Source organism: Canis lupus, chromosome 25 (genome assembly GCF_011100685.1).
Source record: "Canis lupus familiaris isolate Mischka breed German Shepherd chromosome 25, alternate assembly UU_Cfam_GSD_1.0, whole genome shotgun sequence".
Taxonomy (NCBI): domain Eukaryota; kingdom Metazoa; phylum Chordata; class Mammalia; order Carnivora; family Canidae; genus Canis; species Canis lupus.
In genome coordinates, this window is record NC_049246.1 from 16,889,480 (window position 1) to 16,909,262 (window position 19,783).

Sequence of the window (19,783 nt, forward strand, 5' to 3'; positions counted from 1 at the left end):
AATCTAAAAACACAGATCAAGAATTTCCAATGAAATGTAACATCTGAATTGAGATGAACCTGTAAATGTAAAATGCACACTGGATTTTAAAGAAAAAGTGTAAAATATCTCAATTTTTATATTAATATATGATGAAGTAATAATGTTGGTATATAAATTCATCTTCATCTTTTTTTTTTTACTTTTTTAAATCTGTCTACTAGAAAACTTAAAATACTTATGTAGCTCCATTATATTTCTGTGGGACAACACTGCTTTAGAATATACAAGACTATAAATTCTGATAAATATTCATATATATTTTATTATATGTCCCTCATGACAGTTGTTTCAAATGCTGAAAAACATCTTTCTTCTGGGTTTGCAACTTAAGAAAGAAAGCTGGAGTATTCCAGAGGATTGAGGTTACCTGAAGTATACCTTTAGACACATGAAGTTTCACTTACTGTTCAGAAAAAAAAGTATTCACTTTCTCAAAGTGGTAGAAGTTAAAAGTAACAGAAAGCTATAGAGAAAACTATACTGTGTAACTGCTTAAAGAATAGTTGGGGGGATACCTGGGTGGCTCAGTGGTCGAGCATCTGCCTTTGACTCAGGTCGTGATCCCAGGGTACTGGGATCAAGTCCCACATTAGGCTCCCCACCAGGAGCCTGCTTCTCCCTCTGCCTATGTCTCTGCCTCTATCCCTATGTCTCTCATGAATAAATAAATAAAACCTTTTTTTAAAAAGAAAAGAATATTTGGAAGGTTTCATGTATTCAAACATGTTATATGTAAGAGATACAGGTTTAAAAAAAAGAAATTATTTTATTACAAAATCATTGTGAACAAATGTTAGCAAATCTGCCTTTTACCAAAAGAATAGTATGGATAAAATTTACCATTGTACATCAACTGGTTTACAAAGCAGCCTGGAATTCCACTTAGACATTGAAGGTGCTTGTGAATAGACAAAGTGGAAAAAAACAAGGATTTCCAGATAACATGGCTCTTACTTAGGACCTCAGGTTAAAAAAAAAAAAAAAGGCAGGAAAGGAAATACTAGATAGTCATCATAGATTTATCTTAAATTCAACTTTATTCAGGCTAAGGAAAGCAGAAATAACCATATTGCTCTATTTAGCATCAGTAACCATTATTCATGGTCTCTTGAGGAAACAAACTTTATAAAATATAGACCACTATAAAAGCATTGTTGCTGTTCTTATGTGTCAGAAATGTGAACAGAGATACCTAAGAGGCAGAACCCCCTAATGTGAACTGTACACTGCTGTCAGGAGAAACCAGCAGGCAGTTATGGAGAGAATTGTGCTTCAGTGTTCCAGATTCATCTAACACCACAGTGTGAAAGCTGAATTAATAGAGAAGAGATTGGGGGATGTGCAGGTGTTCAATTGATTAAGTGTCTGCCTTCACCTCAGGTCATGATCTCCAGTCCTGGGATCAAGTCCCACATCAGGCTCCGTGCTCTAGGGGGAGCCTGCTTCTCCCCTGCCTCTCCCACTCCCCCTGCTTGTGCATTTGTGCGCGCTCTCTCTCTCTCTCTCTCAAATAAATAAATCTTTAAGCTTTAGAGTAGTCCAGTTTACAATTGTGAATGAAAAGTAGGAAATATAATCAAGATATGCTGTGGAATAAACTCTGTAAATCTGGTTTCTGACTGATTTGGAGAGATGAGGGGAAAGGAGAAATCAGTGGTCACTCCTTTTTCCAGCCAGCCTAACTAGAAATAATTATAGTATTAAGTGATCTAAGAGAAAAGGTGACTAGTTCTTATTGAGGATTGGTTATTTTCAACATATATGTTACATTATTTAATCTTTACAGCATCCTACAAGGTAGGTAATAGTATCCCCATATTAAAGATGAGAAAATTGATATGCAGTCAATACTGCAGCCAAGATTTGATTACAAGTCCATCCAGTTCTAAAGCCCTGCTCTTTCCTTAATGTTAGGCTGCTTCATTTGAAGGAGAATGCAAGGGAGGACTGGGTTGAAAAGATCTTAACTCTGAGCTTGGAAATGTTGACCTTTATCGGCTGTTGGGACATCCCTGTAGAGATAGACAAGTGTAGCAAGCAACTGTCTGGAGATAAGTATCTAGCCTGGATTAGGAACCATCCTGATAAAGGTGATAATTAAGTCATGAGAGTATGTGATCTAAAGGGGAGTATGTAGAGTGAAAGGAGATAAAGATCAGAGTCTTGGAAAACAGTTGAATTTAAGAGGTTAAAATGAGACTGAGAAGCCAAAGAATCAAATTGAGAAGAAGCATAGTAGTAAGCAGAATACCAGAGAAGTAAGAAGAAAGCCCAGAGAGTGCAGGATAATGGAATCTAGGGAAGAAAAGAGCAACCATGAGGAAGTGTTTAATATCAGACTTTTTAAAAGTGGTCAAGTAGGGTAGCAACAGAGTTAGAGAACTCCTTAAATTTTGTAGGTGTTTGGGAACCATTATAGAAGCAGTTTATAAAGAGTTGTAAAGAACGATGCTTCAGAGCAAAAGGCTAAAGAGGAATGGATAGAAAATGCAAAATCAATGGCAGTTTCTTCTGAGATGCTTGATGTTTAAGGAAGGAAATTAATTAGATACTAGTTTAAGGTAGAAAACCTATCTCTCCACACAAGTAGGACCTGAAATACCAGTGTCATAAGTCACAAGATATCATTATATCCTACCTAACTCAATCTACCTCAGGCATAAGAAAAGGGATATATTTAAGATTATTATTCAATATGAGGCTAATAATTATGAAAAGGCTATTCTACATGAATGTAAAATTCTGTTATGTAAATTAAGCTGTTAGAATGTGCACAAACCATAATTCCCTTAGACCTGGATGAACTTTCTGCTTCTATTTCTAGGAGTCACAAGGCATAGGGAGCCAAATCTTAGAAGTACTGTGTCCACTATCCATACATCCCTGGATTTGTAAAGTTGGAGGTAATTTTATAAAGTGGACATAATAGAGCCTTTGGTAATATCACTGTCATACTTACCAAACCAAAGTTCTGATTTATTATTCTAACATTTGATGATAATCAAGTCTGAATGACAAAGCCTATAGATAAAGGAGACACTGAAAAAAGGCAGTAGAGGACATGTTTTTCTATTTGTCATCTTCAGGTCTCTTCTCACATTGAAATGTAGAGTTTCCTAGTTCAAGAGACTAGACAAGTCTCTTTTACAACATATACAGCCTCTATTCCTGAAATTGTTGAGGATACCTATGTTAAAAGTTTTCAGATACCTTTTCTCAACGTAATTTAACATGCTGAATTTATGGGACACTTTCTGAATACTATAATTTTTTCTAAATGTTTGGAAAATTCTTAGATGATCAACTCATGAATTAAAACAAGGAAAAAAAAAAAACAAGGAAAAAAGCATGTTAGGATATGGCACTGATTTTTTTTTTTAAGCGTAACACTATAAAGATCAACCTTCTAAGCCAATACAGGTTCTTTTATGCTGATCATAGAAATAAAACAGTAAACTTAATAACTCACAAAGTATGATGTAGTCAATTTAAAATGACAGCATAGAGAAGATGAAGGTGTAGAATTACCCTAAACTCACTTCCTCCCTGGATACACCAAATCTATAGCTGTGTACAGATAATTCCCTCTGAAAAAGACCAGCAAACTAGTTGAACAGCCCCTCCACACCAAAGGATAAAAAGGCCACATGGGAATGAATAGCAGAATTAGAGACATGTTCTTACAAAAAAAAAAAAAACCTTACCCCCAGCATGGCAACCTATAAGTGGGAGGGATCTTACAAATAAATAAGAATGTATTCCATGGGCAGGTTGGGTGGCTCAGCAGTTTAGCACCGCCTTCAGCCCAGGGCATAAGCCTGGAGACCTGGGATTGAGTCCCACATTGGGCTTCCTGCATGGAGCCTACTTCTCCCTCTGCCTGTGTCTCTACCTCTCTCTCTCTCTCTCTCTCTCTCTCTCTCTCTCTCTCTCTCTCTCTCTCTCTCTGTTTCTCATGAATAAATAAATAAAATATTTTTTTAAAAAAGAATGTATTCCTGAGGAATAAGGAGTTCAAGCCCCACATCAGGCATCCCAACCCCAACCCTTGGAAGCTATGCTGGAAAGGTAAACCTTCAAAATAACCAGCTTTGAAAACCAATGGAGCTTACATCCAGGAAACCCAAAGGGCTGTCGGCAACTGAGACTCTACTCTTAAAGGACTCATGCATAGATTCACCCTGAGATTCAGTACATAAACATCAGGTTGAAAAATACTTGGGCCATATGTGAAGGAAATTCATTGGCTAATTTTAAAGCATCTGCTGGAGGAGTAGGGGTCTGTTGAAACTCTCTCAGGGATGGAGGTTCTCACAAGCACCATTTTTTCAGTCCCATTTTACCTTGCTACTGCTGTTTGCCCCACCTGTGCACTCTCCCATGGCCCAGCCCTTCTAAACCCAACAGCAGGCTTGCCCTACCATGCCAAATTGACAGGTATGTGCAGTCCACACAGGGGATGCCCTTTAAATGCCTGACTCTAGTGGCCAAGGAGCATTGCATTCTGGGCCCCACGTGACTAAAACAATTGAAGAGACTATTCTTAGGAGGCTGCCACCCCTAGGGCACTGCATAAAAAGCAACTGAAACGCATCCCCTGTCTTCCTATGACTGCTCCATCAAGATGGAGATACTGCTGTTTTGCCTTATACATAGAAACAAATACAAAGTCAAACAAAATGAAAAAACAGAGGAATGTGTTCCAGATGAAAGAACAAGATAAAACCTCAGAAAAACAACTTAACAAAATAGAGATAAGTAATTTACCTGATATGACCACTTTACCTTCTTTCTGTTTCTCTCAAAGCACCCCTATTTCTTCCACAGACTGTCTTTTTCCCCCATTCCTTTGGTACCTTTTATCATTCAGATCTCAGCCCAAATGTCATGTTCTCACAAAGAACCACACAGAATAAACCTATCTAATAGTAACCCATGCCCAGTAGTCTTGGAATCCTGTTAGCCTACTTTTATTTTATCTTATTCTAGTTATACACTTGACATTATTTGAAATTCTCTTATTTGTTCACTGTTATCTAGCCCATTAGAATGTAAATCTCATGACAGCAAGGATATTATCTGTCCTTAACTACTATATTCCCAACACTTAGAACAACACTTCCACTACATGATGGGCATTAACTATACTACTATCATGAATCAGTGTCATGTACAGCTATTTTAGAAATTGTCTTAGGATGCCTGGGTGACTGAGTGATTGAGCGTCTGCCTTTGGCTTAGGGTGTGATCCCAGAGTCATGGGATCAAGTCCCACATCGGGCTCCCTGCATGGAGCCTGCTTCTCCCTCTGCCTGTGTCTCTGCCTCTCTCACTTATGAATAAATAAATAAAATCTTAACAAAAAAAAGAAAAAGGAACTGTCTTAAAACCATAGAATCCTTTTACATAAGAGGATACAGTTGACTCTTAAACCACATGGGTTTGAGCTGTACAGGTCCACGCAGATTTTTTTTTATAATACAGTACTATAAATGTATTTTCTCTTCCTTAATGATTTTCTTAATAACATTTCCCTTCTCTACTTACTTTATTCTAAGAATACAGTGTATAATACAACATACACATATTTTTATGTTATCAGTAATGCTTTCAATCAACAGTAGGCTATTTATTAGTCATTAAGTTTTAGGAGACTCAAAAGTTACATATGGATTTTCGACTGCATGGGTTCGGCATCCCAACCCCCATGTTTTTTGAAGGTCAGCTGTGCCTAGTATAACATGTCTGTGCTCTTTCAAATGGACCTTTTACTATAGAACTAAGTATACATACAGCACTATTATCTTCAAAGTACACTAAAACCTGCTATAACCCTCTCCCTGAGTACAGATCAAAATGTTTTGGATAAGACTAACATGACAAGGTTTTTAAGTTCTTATTATTTTATTTTTAGTTTTTCTGAGTATAGTTGACACACAATGTTACATTAGTTTTAGATATACATCACAGTGCTTCAACAGCTCTGTTACACTGCACTCACTATAAGCATGGTTAGCCTCTGTCACCATATAATACTATTATGGTACCATTAACTGTATTCCCGATGCTTTTATTTTTGTGACTTATTTGTTCTATAACTGGAACCTGTATCTCCCACTCTCTTTCACCCATTTTGCCCATCTCCCTGCCACTAACCTCCCCTCTGGCAACCATCAGTTTGTTCTGTGTATTTATAGGTCTGATTCTCCTTTGTGTTTGTTTGCTTATTCATTTGCTTGTTTTGGGGATTCCATATACAAGTGAAATCATATATTTGTCTTTCTCTGTCTGACTTATTTCATTTAGCATAATATCCTCTAGGTCCATCCATGTTGTCACGAATGGTTAAGATCTCACCCTTGTGGCTATGTAATATTCTGTTGTATGTTTATACCACATCTTTATCAATTTATCTGTGGATGGGAACTTAGATTGCTTCTGTATGTTGACTAATATAAATAATGCTGTAATAAACATAAGGGTCCGCATGTCTTTTCAAATTAGTGTTTTTGTTTTCTTTGAGTGAATACCCAGTAGTGGAATTATTGGATTTTATGGTATTTCTATTTTTAATTTTTTGAGATACCTCGATACTGTCTTACACAGTGGCTGTACCAATTTACCATCCCTACCAACAGTGCTTGAGGTTCCTTTTTTCCTCTGCATCCTTGCCAAAACACTCTATTTCTTAACATGGCAAGCTTTATCTCGTACCAGACCCACTCAGATAAAACTTTGGGACATACCCTAATTCTTCTAAATTCCACATCCTATTGGAATAAGCCTCCTAAAAAATTCTCATTTCAGTGAACTAATTAATCTTTGCTTTAGTTTGCTTGTCACTATTTAATGACTGTAAAGATTGTAACAACTATATTAAATGTCATAATAAGAGAAATATGTTTTTAAAATTTTGCACAAAAACTTACAACCATTATGGTTAACATCTATTTTTATTTTTAAATTGTTATATGTATGATAAATTTTGAATAATTTTCAGTACTGGATCTAATTTTAATACTTTAAGAGGGTCCAAATTACCATTGTTAGAAATGAAAAGGAGATATCACCACAGATTCTGCAAATATCAGAAGGATTAAAATAGATATTGTGAACAACTTAATTCATATGTGACTAAATTTGATAACTCAAATGAACTGGACAAATGCCTTAAAAAACTTATCAAAACTAACAAGATAGAAATCCGAATAGCCCTTTATCAAAGAAATTGAATTTGTTATCAAAAACTTCCCCACAACGTGGGGATCCCTGGGTGGTTCAGTGGTTTAGTGCCTGCCTTCAGCCCAGGGTGTGATCCTGGAGTCCTGGGATTGAGTCCCACATTGGGCTCCCTGCATGGAGCCTGCTTCTCCCTCTGCCTGTGTCTCTGCCTCTCTCTCTCTCTCTCTCTCTCTCTCTCTCTCATGAATAAATAAATAAAATCTTAAAAAAAAAAAAAAAACTTTCCCACAACGTAATGTCCAGACCCAGATGGTTATGCTGGTGAAGTTTATCAAGCATTTAAGGAAGAAGAAATACCAATTTTCACAAACTTAAAAAATACAAGAAAAAGGAGCAATTCCCTCTCATTAGATCAGCTTATCCCTGATAACTACAACTTGGCAAAAATCTAACAAGAAAAGCAAATTATAGACTAACTTTTATTCTGGATAAAGATACAAAATACTTATTCAGAGCAAAACACATTATATATTATATAAAGTAATGCACCAAAATGAAGTGAGATTTATGCAAAGAATACAAAATTTGTTTAATTATTGAAAATCAGTGCAATCCATCATATTAACAGAATAAAGGAGAGATTAACATGATCCTATCACTACATGCATATAAAGCATTTAATAAAATAAACACTTTCATAATAAAACTGAGCAAAGTAGAAAGTGAGAAGAACTTTTTCAATCTGATAAAGAGCATTTATAAAAAATTTAAAAATGGCATCAAGCTACAGATGGAATGCTGTCCCTTTATGATCAGAAACGAGGCAAAAGATATATTATCTCTTCTTTTGAACATTTTACTGAAGATTCTAATAATAGCAATACAAGTCGGGGGGAAGCAATAAAAAGATTGGAAAGGAAGAAATAAATCTGACTTCATTCACAGGTATCAACAAGAAAAGGAAAGCTGCTAGAACCAAAAGCAAATTTAGAAAGGTCTCAATATAGAATGTCAATATGGAGAAATCAGTTATATATCCACATACTAGTAGCAAATTGTTGGAAAATGAAATTAAAATCAGTTCTCCTTTGGATAATATCAATGTAAAGTAAGTAGATATTTAACAAAAAAACATTCACCAAAAACTTCAGATATGACCAATAGAAACTCAAGGAAACTTAAATAGAGGAACATAGCATGTTAATGGTTAGAAGATTCAGTAGCGTTAAGATGTCAGTTCTTCCCAAATTGGTCTAAGATTTAATTTACCAAGCAAAATCCTAGCAGGCTTTTTTTTGTAGAAATTAACAAGCTGATTTTAAGTATACGTGTAAAAGTAAAGTACCTAGAACACTCAAGTCAATCTTTAGAAACAAGAGCAACTCTGGATAACTCACACTACCTGACTTTAAGACTTAACTGCAAAGCCACAGGAATGGTAACATTGTGATATTGATCTAAGAATGGGCAAGTAAATCAGTAGAAGATAATAAAGAATCTACATGTGGTCATTTAATTCTCAGTAAAGTCACCAATTTAGTTCACAGGAAAAGAAAAATCTCTTCAATAAATGACTAGAACAAGAGGATATGTATATGAAAAAAAATTAGTTATAACCCCTGCCTCACATCATATATAGGCATACCTTGGAGATACCACAGGTTTAGTTCCAGACCACCACAATAAAGCAAGTCAAATGAATTTTTTGGTTTCCTAGTGCATATAAAAGTTATGTTTGCACTATACCATAGTCTGTTAAGTGTGCAGTATCATTATGTCTGAAAAACCAGTGCACATACTTTAATTAAAAAATACTTTGTTGCTAAAAAATACTATCTGAGCTTTCAGTGAGTGGTCATCTCTTTTGCTACTGAAGAACCTTGTATCAATGTTTATGCCTGCTGATTGATCAGAGTGGTAGTTGCTGGAGGTTGGGGTGATTGTGGCAATTTCCTAAGACAGTGGAGTTTGCCTCATCAATTGACTTTACAAATGATTTATTTCTCCCTAGCTGTTTGATAACATTTTACCCACAGTAGAACTTCTTTCAAAGTGGGAGTCAGTGCTCTCAAACCCTGCTGACTACTTTATCAGCTAAGTTTGTGTAATATTCTAAATCCTCTGTTGTCATTTCCACAGTCTTCTCCAGGAGTGGATTGTATCTCGAGAAACCATTTTCTGTGCTCATTCATAAGAAGCAGTTCTTAATCCATTAAAGCTTATCATGACATTACAGTAGTTCAAATATAAAAATAATGAAAAAGCTTAAAATCTTGTGAGAATTACCAAAACGTGACACAGAGACACAAAGTGAACAAATGCTGTTGGGAAAATAGCACCAAGACTTGCTCAATACAGGGTTGACACAAATCTTCAGTTTCTAAAAACTGCAGTATCTACAAAGTGTGATAAAACAAGGTGTGTCTATACAAAAATGTATTTGAGATGTATAGATTAAACATAAAAACTAGGGATCCCTGGGTGGCGCAGCGGTTTGGCGCCTGCCTTTGGCTCAGGGAGCGATCCTGGAGACCCGGGATCGAATCCCACGTCGGGCTCCCAGTGCATGGAGCCTGCTTCTCCCTCTGCCTGTGTCTCTGCCTCTCTCTCTCTCTCTCTCTCTCTCTATCATAAATTAAAAAAAAAAAAACTATAACCATTAAGCTTCTGAGACAAAACATAAGAGAATAATCAGAATCTAGGAAGTTCAGAGTTTCTTATGGCACTAAGCAATAACCACAAAAGGAAAAGTAAGTTAGTCTTGATCCAAATTAAAAACTTTTGTTCATTATTAAACTCAACACCAAAGAAACAAACAAAATTGAACACCAATAAAAAAATAAATTTAAAAAAAAATAAATAAATAAACTCAACACCAAAGAAACAAACAATCCAATCATGAAATGGGCAAAAGACATGAACAGAAATTTCACAGAGGAAGACATAGACATGGCCAAAATGCATATGAGAAAATGCTCTGCATCACTTGCCATCAGGGAAATACAAATCAAAACCACAATGAGATACCACCTCACACCAGTGAGAATGGGGAAAATTAACAAGGCAGGAAACCACAAATGTTGGAGAGGATGCGGAGAAAAGGGAACCCTCTTACACTGTTGGTGGGAATGTGAACTGGTGCAGCCACTCTGGAAAACTGTGTGGAAGTTCCTCAAACAGTTAAAAATATACCTGCCCTACGACCCAGCAATTGTACTGTTGGGGATTTACCTCAAAGATACAAATGCAATGAAATGCCGGGACACCTGCACCCCGATGTTTATAGCAGCAATGGCCACGATAGCCAAACTGTGGAAGGAGCCTCGGTGTCCAACGAAAGATGAATGGATAAAGAAGATGTGGTTTATGTATACAATGGAATATTACTCAGCTATTAGAAATGACAAATACCCACCATTTGCTTCAATGTGGATGGAACTGGAGGGTATTATGCTGAGTGAAGTAAGTCAGTCGGTGAAGGACAAACATTATATGTTCTCATTCATTTGGGGAATATAAATAATAGTGAAAGGGAATATAAGGGAAGGGAGAAGAAATGTGTGGGAAATATCAGAAAGGGAGACAGAACGTAAAGACTGCTAACTCTGGGAAACGAACTAGGGGTGGTGGAAGGGGAGAAGGGCGAGGAGTGGGAGTGAATGGGTGATGGGCACTGGGGGTTATTCTGTATGTTAGTAAATTGAACACCAATAAAAAATAAATTTAAAAAATAAATTAATTAATTAAAAAAATAAATAAATAAATAAAAACTTTTGTTCATTCAGAGTCCCAATAAGAAAATGAATAGGCAAACTATAGGATGGGAGAAAATGTTTCCCAAACAGATATCTAACAAAAGACTTGTACCCAGAATAAAGAACTCAACAACTTAATAAAGAAGGATTTAATTGTTCCCTTCCTAGGAATTCATCCAAGAGAAATATTGAAACATAGGTACACAGAAAACAAAAGAATTCTATAAGAAAGCTTATGGCAGAGATGTGCAATACAACATAGTACATATAGCTAAGAATACAGTGTTGTGCACTTAAAAACTTAGGAAAGTACATCACATGCTACGTGTTCTTATACCAAAGGAAAAAACAGTTACACAAATCTTTTGGACGTAATGGAAATGTTTATTACCTTGATGTATCTCAGATGTATGCATGTGTCCAAACTCACCAAAATGTATACATTAATGTGTGCAATTTTAGCATATTAAGTATACCTCAGTAAAGCTGGAAAAAAAAATTATGGTAGCTTGATTCACAATGTCAAAAACTAGAGACAGTGCAAACACCTGTCAATAAGTGAATGGATAAATAGTGATATATTCATACAATGGGATACAGCTCAACAACAAAGCCTGCCCTACGACCCAGCAATTGCACTGTTGGGGATTTACCCCAAAGATACAGATGCAATGAAACACCGGGACACCTGCACCCCAATGTTTCTAGCAGCAGTGTCCACAATAGCCAAACTGTGGAAGGAGCCTTGGTGTCCATCGAAAGATGAATGGGTAAAGAAGATGTGGTTTATGTATACAATGGAATATTACTCAGCCATTAGAAATGACAAATACCCACCATTTGCTTCAATGTGGATGGAACTGGAGGGTATTATGCTGAGTGAAATGAGTCAATCGGAGAAGGACAAACATTATATGTTCTCATTCATTTGGGGAATATAAATAATAGTGAAAGGGAATAGAAGGGAAGGGAGAAGAAATGGGTAGGAAATATCAGAAAGGGAGACAGAACATAAAGACTCCTAACTCGGAAACGATCTAGGGGTGGTGGAGGGGAGGAGGGCGGGGGGTAGGGGTGACTGGGTGACGAGCACTGAGGGGGACACTTGACGGGATGAGCACTGGGTGTTATTCTGTATGTTGGTAAATTGAACACCAATAAAAAATAAATTTATTATTAAAAAAATAACAGACTACTTATATGCAAAATGAATGAATCTCAAAACTATTATGCAGAGTGAAAGATGGTAGTAGCACAAAAGAATATATACCAGCTGGTATAATTTATTTGAATTTCTAAACTAAGTGAAACTCGTTTCGATGGGGAAAAAAACTAGAACTCTGATATTCTTTCTGTGGGATGCAGAGAGAAAGGATTGACTGGGAAGAGACACAATGAATTTTCTGAGAAAATAGAAATATTATTATATTCCAGGTTAGGAGGATGGGTTACATAGGTATATCCATTTGTCAAAATTGTGTGGCTATGATTTATACATTCAGTGTATATAAATTTTCCCTCAGGAGCTATAAATAATAATTGAGAAGGAACTGGGAATGGGTAGAGGTATAAAGAAACCAAGAATAACAGAATACTGATAAATTGAAGCTGAAGAATGTGTGGTTTATTACAGATTTCTCTCTTCTTTGCTGTGTTTCAAATTTTCCATCATAAAAAAATTTTAATGGAGGCATGGTAAGCAAAAGGAGAACGATACTGAACTTGGCATTATATATTTGTCAACCTAAAAAGTAAAAATAAAACAAATGTAAAACCTTTCAACACTTTTTCCCTAAAATGTTATGCAGGGAGGAGATGTGGGAAAGTTTGAGGGACTTAGGGAATTAGAGATAAACTATTTGCCTAAAAACTAACGTAATAGAGGCAGCCAAACTTGAGATAATTAACTTGGAATTAGTTGAAGCAGTTTTCAAACTATTAACAAAAAGTAGCCTAGAAAAAAAATGAGTGAAGGTTTGTCTCCTAATTCATTTGCATCCATAGTTTCAGATTTTTGTCTGCATTTAATTTTTTAAAAACTTTTTTTTTAATTTGCTTTCCATATGAGGATTGGTACAAATGACTCTGAAAGGTAGGCTTTTAAATGTACTTGGTCTTAAGATACTATTGATAATTTTATAATTGGCAGAAATGTATGTTTTTAAATTATTTTGATGATTAGGGCACCTGGGTGGTTCAGTCAGTTAAGCATCCAACTCTTGGTTTCAACTCAGGTCAGGAATTCAGAGTTGTGCCATCAAGCTCCGCTTGGGATTCTCTGCCTCTCCCTTTGCCTCTCCCCCATTCTCTCTCTCTCTCAAATAAATAAATAAAATCTTTTTTAAAAATTATTTTCATGTTTTATAAATGCATAAGGAGAAGAAGATCACTTTTATATGATGTAAGTAGCTTTTTAAGAGCTACATACTTGGGCACCTGGGTGGCTCAGTCGGTTAAAGGTCTGACTCTTGATATCTGCTCAGGTCATGATCTTACATGATCTCAGGATTGTGAGATCCAGCCCCAAGTCTGCTCTGGGTAGAGCCTGCTTAAAGATTTTCTCTCTCCCTTCTGTCTCCCCCTTCACTCATGCACAGGCTCTCCATGTCCCCCCTCCCCACCTCAAAAAAAAAAAAAAAAAGATTCTCTGCACCCCCTTTCTCTCCCTCTCTTAAAAAAAAAGCTCTATACTTGAAAATGTGGCCATAAACTATCAATGATACAAAAATTATGGATAAAAATTATCTTCAAGAATAAGGGTAATCATGAAGTTTTTGTAGGGTAATATCTTTGGAATATGTGTGTATTAAGTAGCTTTCTTAGAAAAAAAATGATTCAAATTGTAATAATAGTAATGTAAGTACTCTTCTTTGATTCTTACATGATTCAAGAAAAAATAAGTAACAATATTAGCTATAATAGAGAAAGAATTTAATATATAGCAACTGGTATAGGTTTTATAATAAAAACATCTGTTTTAGGCTTAGGCTGTCTTAGGCTACTTTGAATAGTCTAGTAGTCACATATCTGAATTCATGTTTGCTATCTTTGTAGCTACAGAAGATCATAAGTAAACAAGATGACTTGAAGACAACAATAGTTAATGAAACAGAGTCCCAGGTATGTGCAAATAAAGTAAATATTTCCAGACAGACTGATATTTATAGTAGTTTCTCTATTCTGTTTGTCAAATAAATATTCTCACATAGTTGGGAAAATTATCAGTAACTTCATTTTTCTAAATATTTTGAAGAGACGTGCTATATTCCCATGGTCACGTGGTCCAGATTTCAAAAGGTTCACAAGAGTATGTGGAGAGTGCAACATTTTCTTCCCAGTCATCCAGTTCTCCCTGAGCAATGAGTGCTTTCAGTGTCCTGTATATTCACCCAGAGATACTCATGTGTGTATAAGTGTTTCTGTAAAGAAGTGACTAAATATATCCATGTCTTCTTTTCTCCATTTTTCTACAGGGAGTAGCACACTGTGCATTGTTTCACACTATTCCATTTTTTCTTCAGTACATCTGAATATCTCCTTTTTAACAGCTCCATAATACTTTGTTGTATGGATGTACTAGTTTATGTAGCCATTCCCCTCTATAAAGACATTTACCATATATCCAGTGTTTTGATCATGCAAATAATGCTGCAATTAATAATCCTATAATTATGTCATTTTATACATATGTGAATATATCTGAGGGATAACTTCCCAGAAATTTGATTGCTGGGTCAAAAGATATGACTATTTCTAAGGTTGTTGATAAATTTTGACAAGTATTAGCAAGTATTTCCTATAGAAAGTGAACCGATTTCATTCCCACCACTAAAGTAGATCAGTAAATTTTCTATTGATAATCTTTCAATCAGTTCTAATTCCACAGCATGCTTTCCATGAGATTTTCTTAAATTTCCAAATCAGTCCATCATTTCATTTGAGCATGTATGCTTCAAATTTTGTGAATTATTAAAATCAGAGTTCTCTCTTATATTTCATCATTTTGAGCAATCCTGTGCTGAACTTCTTTTTCCCACATCCAAGTCCTTGAGTAGTATTCCCTTTTCCTAGATTAGATGTATGTATCCTATGTGTTCCCATCATACCCTGTATGTCTGCCATCATAACATCTGTCACACATTAGTATAATTGTTTAATTGTGTCCTGCTTTGAACTGTAAGCATCATTCCTCTCTTTACAGTTGTTTGAAGTTAGGGAACAGTCCACAAGACCACCTGCTTTTGATAGCAACTGCAAATTCAAGGGACCCTCAAGACCTCCATAATTCACTGGAAGAACTCACAAAGCTCACTGAAAGTAGTTAGGTTCATGGGTACAGTTTCTTACAGTGAGCAGATACAGATTACAATCAGCCAGAGGAAGAGACACATGAAGCAGCAGTCCAGAAAGTTCCACCAGCAATTTCCAGTTGTCCTCTCCTCAATGGGGTCATGGATAACACTAACTCTCCCAGCAAGGTGTATAACTACACACAGAGTCGTGCCAATCAGGGCCCTAATGTCCAGAAATTTCCTGGGACCAGCTATGTAAACTTGGTTGGCTGCCCATGTTGCTAACCCCCATCTCTAGCCATTCTGGAAGTCATGCTGATACCCCATGACACAAGCCAAACCACCTTAAATCTCACTGTTAGTCTGGTATGACCCAAAACCCCCAAGTTCACAAGACACTTATTGTAGAAATCACCTCCCAGCAGCCCAGGACAAAAGCTAGACCTCTATCTGGGTACAGTAAATTCTTTACTGCGTAAGTTGTATCTACATAGCCTGGGAAAGCACCAAAGCATCCTCTACATGCTCAGTAAGTATTTTTAAATGAATGAACAAATATTTAATCATATGAATAGACATTTATATTACTGATTTTTAAGATTGTTTCCAAATATTTGCTATTAGAATCATGCTGCAGTAAATAGTTAAACATGTAAATTTAGGAGAGAATAATAAAGGTGAGATTTAAGAGTATTTTATATTTAAGAATATTAACCTATCAAAATTATTGAAATATTTAATAATTACCAAATTACATTTCAGTGATCCAGAAAACTAGGATTATCCTCTGGTTTAGTTATGCTTTTGGTTTTTTACATTTAATTTTTTCATTCATCTGAAATTTGTTTGAGGGCATCCTTAGTGGCATTACTTTTTTACTATTATAAATGGACTCCTTTCCCTCAAGGGAAAAATTATTGCACAGGAAATCTATTTGATTTTTATTTTTAGCCTGACTTCCTAGAAGTCATTCCCGTGTCTGCACAGCTTTAGTGTCCAGCCAGAGATTGTACTAAAGACACAGAGCTAATAAGGTGTGTCCTCTCTTCCTGCTGATGCGTCTGTGTGAGAGTATATTCACACTTAGGCTCTTTTTAAGCCTGCCAGTACACACACGTGTCAGCTCTTTGAGCTGAGGATGTGTTGGCAGCTGGAGCTGATACAGTCTCTCCTGTAAGTGCAGCACAACCTGGGCTACAAGGAGAGCTCAGCAAGTCCTTATGGTTGTCTCAGCTCCTCAAACAAACCTTCAAGTACCTGCCCATCTGCCAGTCCATTGTTTGCTCCAAAGATGCCTGCAGTTTCCATTAAGGAAGCCACCAAGATCACCAGGGAAACTGGTTTTGGACAGCTTGACACTCTCTGGTAAAAATTCCATGGGGTAAAGCTGGCAAGGCAAGAAAGCCATAGATTGTGTGCTGCCCAAAATTGAGTAGTTCATCTGAAAAACACTTCTCATTTTGTTGATTGCCTTTGGTTAGATTCCACAGCACTGAATAGTTGTATTTTGACCATTTTCTCCAGTTTTTTTTTTTGTCATCTCATTCTATTGTATGGTAAGTCGGAAGGCAGTTATCATATTTTAATTTGCCAGTAGGTTTACATTGGCTTTTAATAAACATAGTTAATAAGTTCTAAAAGTTAATATTTTAGGTAAACTGATATAGTTAATACAGTATAAAATTTTGCTCTTTAAAATAAATACCATACTATATACCAAAAGCATGAAGAATGTATTTTGATGAGGCTTATATTAATTACACTGAATATTTAATAATTAGTTTTTAAGATATATGAAAAATAAAGGTTAATATTTTAAAGATCTAGGGTAACCAAATTATTAATCTATAGCATTGTACGATGACAGATGGGAGCTATGCTTGTGAGCATAGCATAATATATAGAGATATGGAATCACTGTTGTACACCTGAAACTAACAATGTGTGTCATCTATGCACAAATAGAAAAATATAAAAACAAAAAAGCATTTAGAAGAATCTACATGAAGAAAACTATAAACTATAAATTTTAATTGAGGAAGATAAGAGAAGATTGAAATAAAGATAGGCTTTATTCTTAGGTAGGAATGGTGAGCATTGTAAAGTGTCCAGTTCCTACTAAATTAACATATGAATTCAGTACAATCTACATCAGAACTCAACAACTTAGCACTTGATTTTGGTTTTGTTTGGTTGTGTTTTGGGGGAGGGTTGGTTTTGGATGGTTTCCTTTTTGGTCCTAGTGTTAGAGAGGTAGGAAGTGTACAGAAACTTGGCAAAATGATTCTAAACTTCATCTGGGAGAATAACCATGAGAGACTAGCCAAGAACATTCCAGAAAATGCAAGTAATGAGAGGGATAATGAAATGTTATAGTGAGCAATAGAATAGTCAAAATATAAACTCAAATACATATGAGTATTGGCATATAATATAGATAACATTTTAAATCAGTAGGAAAAAAACTAATTACCAAATTACATTTCAATGATCCAGAAAACTAGGAGTCATCCTTGACATCTTCTTACCCCTCACATCCATTCAGTCACTAAGTACTGTCTGTTCTACCTTTTAAATATTTCTCAAATCTTTCCTTTGTTCTTCTCTTTCCACGACTGTCATTTTATCAGACAACCATCATTTCTCACTTGAGTTATGCAGTGGCCTCCTGACTGATCTCTCTGCATCCAGTCTTGTCTCTTCTATTTCGTTTTCACATGATAGCCAGTATGACCTAAAAGGACAAATAGGATGTAACTACCCTCAAGCTGACTGTTCTTGCAACCTCCAGCTGTACCATTTTTTTCTACAGTATAGCACAATGGTTAAGAACTCAGACTCAGAAAGACCAACTGCCTGCATTCATATACTGCTCCATCACTTAATAGCTGCATGGCTCTGGGTTTAGCGTACCTCTCTTTGCATAAAATTCAATGTCTTCATTATAAAATGAGAATAATAGGGCTGCTTGGCTAGCTCAGTCAGTAGAATGTGTGACTCTTGATCTCTTGGGTTAAAGTCCCATATTGGATGTAGAGATTACTTAAAAATAAAATATTTAAAAACCGAAAAGAAAAAAAGAATAATAGTAATCTTCTCAGTAGGTTGTTTTGAGGATTAAATTAACTAATTTAAATCTCTTTAAATTAATTTAAATCTCTTAGAACTGTGCTTAACACATAAGCGAGAATATATATATTATATTATATTATATTATATTATATTATATTATATTATATTGATTATCATTGCTTTCTACTACCAGCCATAAAGCACCATGCTCTCTAGCACCTTCAGACCTTTAATTTCCTGTTTGGAATGTTGTATTCCCACTTCTTATTTTCTTAACTTCAACTCAAACATTAGATCTCAGCTTAAATGGTATTTTTCTCAGGAAAGCCTTGTCTGAGCTAAGTGAGTCAGACACCCTTTATATGCTCCCAAAGCTCCTTGAACTTCTTAATACTTTCATGCTTGGATTACTATCTTTAATAACTTGTTGAATGCCCAGTTACCCAACAGGAACAGAAAACCATGAAGCCCCAAGGCCTAACATGGTGTCTGACACATAATAGGCATTTACTACATCCTTGTTTATAACTAATGGTGTGACTGACTACAGTGCTGGGTGTATATGTCAATTCTTATAGCAAAGTAAATTCCAGAGAAATCAAAGATAATGTCAAAAATCAAACTATGGAAATACTTAAGAAAATGTGGAGCTCTTCTGCAAGATGACAGCATGGGAAGATCCTGAACTCACCCTGTCCCACAAATACACCAAATCTATCGGGACATGTGGATCATTTTCCTCTGAAAACTAGATGAACTGTTTCTCGACAACAAAAGTCAAAAAGACCACATCAAGATAGGTAGGAGAGTCAGAGATATGGTCTTACCAGAAACATCCCCCCAGCACTGTGACACAACAGTGAGGATTCCCACCAGTCCAGTGTTTCTCCTGGAAGAGTGAGGGGACAGTGTCCCACTTAAGTCACCCCCATCCTTGGGATCTGAGCCAGAGAGATGAGCCCCCAAAATATCTGGCCTAGGAAATGCAGAGGGGCTGATATTCAAGGGACCCAAAGTGCTATAGGAAACTAAGATAACCCTTTTAAAGCACTCACATGCAGTCTCATGCTCCCTGACCCAGCAGAAAGTAGTAGCTTGAAAAGTACCAAGACTCCAGGTAAAAGAAATTCATTTGACAATCTAAAAGCATCTTCTGGAAAGGCAAGGGATCATTGAAACTCTCCCTGGAGTTAGAGGTGCTGGCAGAAGCCAATTCTGCACTCTCCACTTACTCTGCTAGCAAAGTGGGTAGGCTCACAAGCAGCACCCTCATGCTGCATTGCTAAGACAGGTGGGGACAAGCAGTCACCACACCATCCCACTGCCTTCAGGATGCTAGAGAGCACAGAAGGTTGCAGCACTCCCCCACTCTGTAGCTGGGACAGGCAAGCACAACATTCAAGGTATCTTCTCATTCCCTAAATAAAATTGGTAAGGGTA

General features: G+C 36.2%; 1 protein-coding gene across 1 annotated transcript in view; it reads left to right on the plus strand.

Moving 5' to 3' along the window:
* Positions 1-19,783, plus strand: part of MICU2 (mitochondrial calcium uptake 2) — a 126,033-nt gene that overhangs the window by 83,006 nt on the left and 23,244 nt on the right. The window contains exon 7 of the mRNA XM_038573487.1: positions 14,034-14,099. Within this exon, the coding sequence (XP_038429415.1) occupies positions 14,034-14,099 (66 nt within the window). The remainder of the gene's footprint in view (positions 1-14,033; positions 14,100-19,783) is intronic.